The sequence below is a fragment of the Sciurus vulgaris genome (genome assembly GCF_902686455.1).
Source record: "Sciurus vulgaris genome assembly, chromosome: 11".
In the NCBI taxonomy this organism is placed as follows: domain Eukaryota; kingdom Metazoa; phylum Chordata; class Mammalia; order Rodentia; family Sciuridae; genus Sciurus; species Sciurus vulgaris.
The window spans coordinates 68,078,970-68,088,327 of NC_136472.1; the positions used below are offsets into that span (position 1 = coordinate 68,078,970).

Consider the following 9,358-nt stretch of genomic DNA (forward strand, 5'->3'; position numbering starts at 1 on the left):
GCCAGGCACCTGGGTGCATGCTTATAATCCCAATTTCTCAGGACACTGAGGTAGGACAATTGAAAGTTTGAAGAAAACCTCAGCACTTAACAAGGTCTGAAGCAAGTGAGCCTCTGGGAGCTTAGTAGAGGAAGCCTGGGTTCAATCCCAACTACCCAAAAACAAAACTAAAGAAAGCAAAACAGACAAAAAATCACTAATATCAAATTTTATTGTATTTAATAGAAAGTTCGGAAATCATTGGGTACTGCTATTGATGTAAACAAGCTAGATCCATATAATATAACTTTCTAATACTGGTTTATAAAAATGAGATATACTTAAAATATCTAGTTTTATTCTAACTATAAACAGCACAGTTATTGATAACACAGAAATCATACAATATTTGTTTATTAACATCCAGTATAAAATTCATGCCCACTACGCTTCCTTATTAATGAAAGACATCAGATATAATAATATTGTGAATCAGAAAATATAGAAATGTCATACACAGTAAAAAGTAAAATGAAAATTTGGAAGAATATGAAGTAAATTTTAAATAGGTAAATACTTAAGAGAAGGGTCCAACATGGAATGCAATACATTTCACATTTAACTTGTTTGCTGGATCTTGGCTAATATTTGTGTTCAGCAGAATTAGAATACATTAATCAGTCCCTTTCCACAGGGATGTTATGATGCTTCTTTGGAAGCCATGGGTACAGCTGTGATGCCAATGAGAATAGTGCCTGTGTATTGCTGTCTCCTGAGGTTGAAGCCAGCCATGGTGCCTCCTGACACCTGTGGGCATGTATTACCTTCTTTACAATTGAACAGAGGCTCCCACAAGTCCATCCTCCACACCAAATCCCAGGTGCCAATTTACTCTACTGTTACTGCATAAAAGACCCTAAGTTCCTGGAACACTCATTACTCCCACTGTAAAGTTTCCATGTGTACACAAGATGCTTATCTGCACAGAACAATGATTCACTTCCCCAAAAATGCTGCTTATGGAATTGAATGTTTTATTTTTTTCCCGAAAGCTTATGAACATCCCTAAAGCTTCAGGAATCACAAACCTGTGTAATTAAAATAGCCCTCTTGGAGGATTTTCCATCTTCAACTCATGTCCACTCTCTCTGACTCCCACATCAATAGTTCCACATTTGTTCTCACTGGGGTTCCTGGCCTAGAAGTTTACTCCCTCTGGCTCGCCATCCCTTTCTCCTCCATCTATGCCATGGTGTTCCTGGGAAACTGCATGATCCTCCATGTGATCCGAACTGAGCCAAGCTTGCACCAGCCCATGTTCTACTTCCTGGCCATGCTGGCATTCACTGACCTGTGCATGTGGCTGTCCACTGTGCACACGGTGCTGGGAGTTCTGTGGGGGTTCATGCAAAAGATCAGCCTGGATTTCTGCATTGCCCAGTCCTATTTCATCCATGGTCTGTCCTCCATGGAGTCCTCTGTCCTCCTGGCCATGGCCTTTGACAGGTACATTGCCATTTGCAACCCTCTACGCTACTCCTCCATCCTATCTAATGACAAAATCATGAAAATCGGAGTGGCAATTTTATGTAGGAGTTTTTCATTAATTTCTCCTGCCATCATCCGCCTGAAGTTCTTAAGTTACTGTCGTCCTCACGTCCTCTCTCACTCTTTCTGCCTGCACCAAGACTTACTTCGATTGGCCTGTTCAGACATCCGCTTCAACAGTATTTATGCTCTATTTCTGGTGATCATGAACTTGCTGTTGGACGCTGTGCTCATAATAATCTCCTACATCATGATCTTGCACACGGTTTTAGCCATTGCATCCCGGGAAGAGAGAATGAAGTCCTTGCAGACTTGTGTGTCTCACATCTGTGCTGTTTTGGTTTTCTACATCCCAATCATTGGTCTGACCATGGTTCATCGCTTTGGGAAACACCTCTCTCCACTGGTTCACATCCTCATGGGCAATGTCTATATCCTTTTCCCACCTTTGATGAACCCCATTATCTATAGTATCAAGACCCAGCAGATACGAAGGAGAGTCCAGAGGTTGTTCTCCTTGAAAGCAGTCTAAGTCTTGAGATGCAATGTGAATGTGCTTAAAAGTCAACTAGTAGAGTTAAGAAAAGTGGAGATTCAGTAAGTAGTTCAAAATAGATTTCTAACTTCCACTTAAATGATGATTTACATGGACAAATACTACTCCACCTTTTCCATGACTATTATAATTCTGTGAAATTGACATATGAAATATGGAGAACAATTTTATAAGTCACACGATGTATGTGTACTTAGAATCATATTAATATAAGTAGATTTGATAGTGAAATCTATGTGTTGTTAAGGACTGCTGAGTAATGGTATTTTTTAACATATCCATCAGGGAAAAGAAAAATTTTGGTGTCTAAATCCCTTCAAATAATCGCTAAAAGATCAACTGTTATTTTATTCATTTTTATTTTTCAAGCAACACATTTAACCTTTATCCATGTGCCCTACACCAATTTCACTTGCATGACTTTTCAATGGATAAAGCACCACAGGGAGTCTGAACTTTTTATATATTTAATGGAGTAGTGAAATAAACAATGAGCAAATAGTCTTGATGGCACAATGTTCATCATCCCAACAACCTCTGCCACTCCACTCTATATAGGTGCAATAATTCATCTGAAGATATGAAATACCAGTAATTGCCTTCCTGGAGAAAAAGAGTTTTATATTCCGTTTCTTTAAATTACCATGCTAATAATAACAACCATTTGAAAACCATTATAACCATTTGATAATGTTTAAATTGAGGCCATATTTTCATTAATTATTTCAATACCCAGTTTCCACTAAAAAAATAAAGTACCTAGATTGTTACTGTTATCAAGTAATAAAAGTTCCTAATATAAGCTCTACATCAAGTGTGATATTAATATTAATTTTTTAACATAAATTGATGTTTAAATACATAGAGGTACAAAGGTTTGCATGATGGGACTCAGCTTTACTGTCTGTTCATATTACTTTAAATTTTATTATAGCTCCTTCTGTCTTACTTTTCTTCCGTATTTCACATAAGGGGACAGAAAGAAATATATCCGTGCAGCTCTGAGAACTCAGCAGATATGGATAAGTGTGCACAGAGGAGATGAGGAGAAAAGAGCAAAGTAGGAGTGGGTATGCTTTAGCCCCAATCAATCACCTAACCTCCGTGTCTCAGCCAACCCTGGAATTTGCCCAACCACCAGTTTGCAGGTAACAGGATCTTGAGGAAACTGTAATTTTCATCTTTCCCTTGCTTATTTAAATGGTGAAACTTTGGGAGAAGTATGTGGAAGCGGGGGGAAAGAGATTATAAAATAGTCAACTGTTTTGTTGTATAATATATGAATGCATGGGAGTCATTTCCGATTTCATGAGTGCTAAGATGGACTAGCTGGATCTGGGTAGACTGAAAATATGGAAGTGTGCTAGGGAGACAAAGTTCCTGGTGACTTTCCATACAAGTACTAAGATTCAGTATAGGGATCACTAATCATTGAAATTAAATCTGACAAGGACAGGAATGCATGAGAGAGTGCCTTTCAGATGGACAATTTGTCAGATGTTTGCAGACCCAGTTTGTGCCATGCCTACTAGCCTACTACATACATCCTTTACAAAGATTGTCATTTGCTAATGATGAGCTCTTCTTGATATTGGGCATGGGCATTGGAGATGTAAGGTGATCCATTCATGTGCTATTGATTTGTGAAATGAAGTTGATAAAACTGAAGGAAAACAAAAATTGTTTTGTATAAACATGTAATGGAAAATTTTGCCATCTTATTACCAAAAGTAAAATGATGCCAGGTTCCTGAACACATATACAGGATCCAAAAATGTACTCTGAATGGATTGCAGAATTCTAGTAAAAGCTAATTGGTCTAAACACACAAACACAGATCAGTATGTACACACACACACCCACACACGTATTTGATGGTATTAGTGATTGTACTGTAGATTTTACTCAGGGACTCACAAGCATGCAAATACTTTACCACTGAGCAACCAACATCCCAAATCTTTTTATTGGTTTTCTCTTTTTTAAACTATTGCATTAGGGTCTTGCTAAATTGTCCAGGCTGGCATTAAACAAGCCATCCATCTCCCTCAATCTCCAAAGTAGCTAGGATTTAAGTAGCACACCAATACATATCTATAAAACTTTGAAGAAAACATAGGAGTAAATTTTTGTGACTTCTCTTATCCAATTAGTAGGTACACCATCAAAACATGATCAACAGCACAAAAATGTAAATTATACTCAAAATTATGATATTTTGCACTTCAAAAAAATCCTTGATATTGCAAAGCAAAGCTATAGACAAGAATAACAAATTTGTAAATCATATCTCTGATAAAGGAATTGCAGTTCTTCCAATTAAATAAATAAGACAATAAATATACCAGCAGTCATTACTCATTCAGGAGGATTGAATCAAAACTCAAGAATCATATCTACCAGGATCATCAAAAAGTAGAGAGAATCATGCTGTTAGTGAGTCTGTAAAGAAATCTCAACCAACATAAAATGTTGGTTCAAATACAAAAGGTTTCAGCAGGATCACAAAACAGTAAATCAGTTTCTCAAAATGTTAAAAAATAGAATTATTTTTCTAACTCACTGCTGGAGATATATCCAAGAGACAGGAAACATGTTTGTAGATGAATGTTCATCATAGCATTCCTGCCAATAGCCCAAAAATCCGAAAAAATAATGTCCATCAATTACTATCATGAACAATGTGTAGTACATACATGCAATGCCATGCTTAACACACATGAAAACATATGGAATATGGAGTGATGCTGCAATATGGATTAATGTCATATATGCCATTCAGTGTCAGAGTCAGGATTAGGAGGTATGTTGGCCTAGTGGCATTGTGGCACCTCTGCTTTTTCTCTTTTGCTTCCTGGTCTCTGACTTAAGTGTTTTTGCTCTGTCATGAGCTCCTGCTGTGGTAGATTTCTTGCCACAGGCTCAAAAGATCATGGACCAGAGTGTACAAAGCTGTGAAGCAAAATAAGCCTTTCCTCTTTGTTAGTCATCTCATTTATCTTGTCATCATAATGGACAGCCGAATAAGACAGAAAAAGTGAAGACTGGCATGTGCAACAGGTCATTTCTTACAGGAAATTACTGCTTCAAAGCCTCTCCTAGTGGACTGAGTTCAGATAAATACTAGATAAATATTTATTTCTCCACCTATATATACTGAAAGTCAACAAGCACGCACTTACAAATCAATCTCATTCTTGATTGTATTTGTGATCTATAAAGTTGACATTAAACAATAAATAGTGAATTATTGCTGTGGAGGGGAGTACAGCCTGTGGTCCTATAAGCTTGTGGTCCATAAACTTTTACCAACTGAAATTCTTCTGTTACATAGGTCTATGTATCAGTGTCCTTGTGAAACAAGCCAGTGTCATCATTATGAAAACATGCTCTTCCACAAAGCTGTTTTTCTTGATGTTTTAAATTCCTTTTGCTTTCCCCTGATCTGCACCCTTGCCTTGTCTTTAAGTTTGCCATGTTTTCTTCATAGTCCCTTTTGAACCTTGAGAGATAACCAGCAGCAGCCTAGAGGAGTTTATTTTCCTGACCCTGGGTGTAGTCCACTGCAGCCCATGCCAATGCTGTCCACTACACTGTTCAACCAGTTGTCATCTCATAAAATAGTTGTTCTTTTCCATCTTTATCATATTGTCAATCTATACAATAAATGCTACTTCAGCACTTTGTCACAAATTCTTTACATGCAGAATGGGGGCCTGTATTTTCCATTTTCTGGGTAACATGTTGACTCATTAGCACTGAACACATAGTCAACAGCTTTATATCTCATGCAAATGGTGTTTATCTGACATACTTTTCCTAAGGAACGTGGCCACGTTCTTGCCTTTAGGAAATACTCACAGTTTCACCACTACACTTGGGGGTCATGTTCAACAACAATACCCAATGAAAAGCACTGAAACCTTTACAGCATGGCACTAAAAGACCATGTGAGAACATCTGTTTTTGGTGTGAGAACTGAAACAGGAGAGCAGAGCATCACCTGGTTCACCCTCACTGTGCTCATCACTGCTCTGGCACTCAGCCCCACAGACTGAGGAAGAAAACACCATTGTCATCTTGTAGCTTCTGCAAAAACCACATGTGGTCCAATTCGACATGTGTCCAAGTTCACACATATTTTTATTCATGTTTTCTCTTACTGATTAATACTTAGGTCTATGATGCAGTTTGGGATAATGGATCATGGGGTATGGATGATACTGTTCAAAAGAAGAATTGAACTTACATCTAGATTCATCGATTTGCATTCTTCAGCTTTTGAAATATAATTGACAAATCAAACAAAGGTATATTTTTAAGGCATGGGATATGGTGGTTTTTTGGTAGAGCAACCTTTCATAATGATTTTACCATAAAGCTAATTGACATACCCCTTACTTTACATAGGTGTTTGTGTGTATGTGTATGTGTATGTGTGTGTGTGTGTGTATGTGTGTTTGTGTGTGTATGTTCAAATCCTTTCAATCTACTCTTGTTATAAATTCCCAGAATAAAATATATACTTTACAATTAACCAAAATTGCATACTGTACACTCAGTATCTAGAACATATCTTATAATCAAAATTTTAATCTTATAACTTGTATTTCCATTTATTTTCTCTCTTGGCCCCTGGAAACTACCATTTATACCCTTGATAGCTCTGCTCTTTACTCTTTTAGATTTCATACTTTAGTGATATAATAGAACATTTATTTTTCTTTTTGTGGCTTATTCCACTTAGCATAAAGCTTTCCATTTGTGGACAAAGTGGTAGAATTTCCTTCTCCTTTTAGCTGACTAATATTCCATCTTACTCATTTCTCAAGATTCCTTATCTATTTATCTGTCAATTAAGACTCAGGTTGTTTTCATACCTTGGCTACTGTGAATAGTGCTTCAATAAATAAGGAAGTATGTTTTGAGGTATATTATATTTTCTGCTAGACATATATTTAGAGGTGGGATGTCTGGGTCATGTGACAGTTCTATTTTTATGTTCTGGGAAACCTCCATACTTTTTTTTTTTGCACCCATTCAGAGACATGCAATTATTTTTACATTCAAAATGATTATCAATGGTTTATATATTTTTGAACATTTCTAACCTTTATTACATAAGAATGATTGCCAAAAATTTCATGGGGAAAGTCACAGAATTTTCTCATTTTTTCTCTTTTTTATTTGTTATATTTACTTATACATGACCGTGGAATGTAATATCATATGCATGGAATATAACTTCCCATTTTTGTCATTGTACATGATGTGGAATTATTCTGGTCATGTATTTATATTTGAATATAGGAAAGTTATATCCAATTCATTCTACTGTCTTTCAAATTCCCAAACTCCCTCATTTCCCCCAAGTCCACCCTATCCAATTCAGTAAACCTCCCTTCCTACCTCCATCCCCCTAGACTATTATAAGTCAGCATCCCCAAAACAGAGAGAACATTTGGCCAGGCACCTGTAATCCCAGCCACCCTGGAGGCTGAGGCATGAGGATCACCACTTGAAAGCTAGCCTCAGCGATGGTAAGGGCTTTGCAACTCAGTGAGAACTGTCCCTAAATAAAATACAAAATAGTGCTGGGGAGTGGCTTAGTGGTTGAGTTCAATCCCCGGTGCCAAAGGGGAGAGAGAGAGAGAGAGAGAGAGAGAGAGAGAGAGAGAGAGAGAGAGAGAGAGAGAGAGAGAGAGAGAGAAAGAGAACATTTGGCTTTCCAGCAAATGCCCATATTTTATTCTTCTTTATGTCTGCTCGGTATATGTACCACATTTTCTTTATCCATTCATCTGTTGACAGGTACGGAGGCTTGTTCCATAGCTCAGCTATTGTGAATTGAACTGCTATAAATATTGATATGGCTGTTTCACCATAATATGCTTATTTTAAGTCCCCTGAGAATATGCCAAGCAGTGTTATAATTAGGCCAAATGGTGGTTCCACTTCAAGTTTTCTGAGGAATCTCCATATTGCTTTCCAGAGTGGTTGCACTAATTTACACTACCAGTGATGTATTAGAGTCAAATCCACATCCACATCCTTGTGAAAATTTATTATTACTTGTATTCTTGATACTTTCCCTTCCAACTAGAGTGAGATTAAATATCAGTGTAGTTTTAATTTACATTTCTCTAATTACTTGTGATGTTGAACATTATTTCCATATATTTGTTGACTGATGGTATTTATTTTTCTCTGGTGTGTCTGTTTAGTTCCCTTCCTCATTTATTGATTGGATTCCTTGCTTTTTGATGTTAAATTTTTTGATTTTTTTATATGTCCTGGAGATTGATGCTCTAGCTAAGGTGCAGGTGGCAAACATTTTTCTCCCATTCTGTAGGCTCTCTCTTCTTGTTCTTGATTATTTCCTTTTCTGTGGTGAAGCTTTTTAGTTTGATTCCATCCCATTTATTGATTCTTAATTTTACTTCTTGTGCTTTAGAAGTCCTATTAAGGAATTTAGTTCCTAAGGCAACATGATGAAGAAGTGGGCCTAATTTTTCATCTAGTAGTTACAGGGTCTCTAGTCTAATGCCTAGGTCCTTGATCCACTTTGGGTTGAGTTTTGTGCAAGGTGAGAGATACAGGTCTAATTTCATTTTGTTACATAAGGATTTCCAGTTTTCCCAGCATTATGTATTGAAGAGGCTATCTTCCCCCCAGAAAGCCGTGTCTAGCCCTAGCAGCAGTCAGGGGTCCTAGGTGGATGGAAGGCATCAGAGAAACAGCAGACAGAGACACCAAGTGTTCTCAGGCTGAATCTCTATATTTTTTTTGCCAGCCTTTTTTATACATTTTTTCTTTAGTAATGATTATATCATTTTTGTGGTTAGTTTAAAAAAAAACTTCAAAAGTACAATCTATGCTTCTCAAAGTACACATTCTTTCTGTATGATAGCTTAGATCAAAACAACCTTATTTCCCAGCTAGATTAAAACAGCCTTGTCTCCCAGCTAAACTGAGAGCACCATGATCTGTTAACTTTCAATTTTCAAAACAAATACATCACTAGATTTTCTGAGAAATTACCCTTACCCTGAACTCCAGTGTTTAACAGTGAAAAACATTTAGTATTATTAAGAAAGGGCAATGAAATCAGCTTATAGTTAATATTTAGTCTGTTCTATTTCATTTAATAGTGGACTACAATCTTATTTTGATTCTCAAAGAATTAGACTAAACATAGGAAAAACACAAATTATATTAATGACTAACACAAATATTTTTATTATGTAAAGTATCTCTAGAATCAATTATTAAGAC

The 9,358-nt window shown here is 36.7% G+C and overlaps 1 protein-coding gene across 1 annotated transcript; it reads left to right on the forward strand.

Annotated features, from left to right (window-relative positions):
- Nucleotides 1-1,114: 1,114 nt before the first annotated feature.
- Nucleotides 1,115-2,059, forward strand: LOC306640497 (olfactory receptor 51V1-like; the record flags this gene model as incomplete). The annotated part of the gene is made up of 1 exon (XM_079104780.1): nucleotides 1,115-2,059. One exon carries the CDS (start codon nucleotides 1,115-1,117, stop codon nucleotides 2,057-2,059), a length of 945 nt encoding a protein of 314 aa, XP_078960906.1.
- Nucleotides 2,060-9,358: the final 7,299 nt, after the last annotated feature.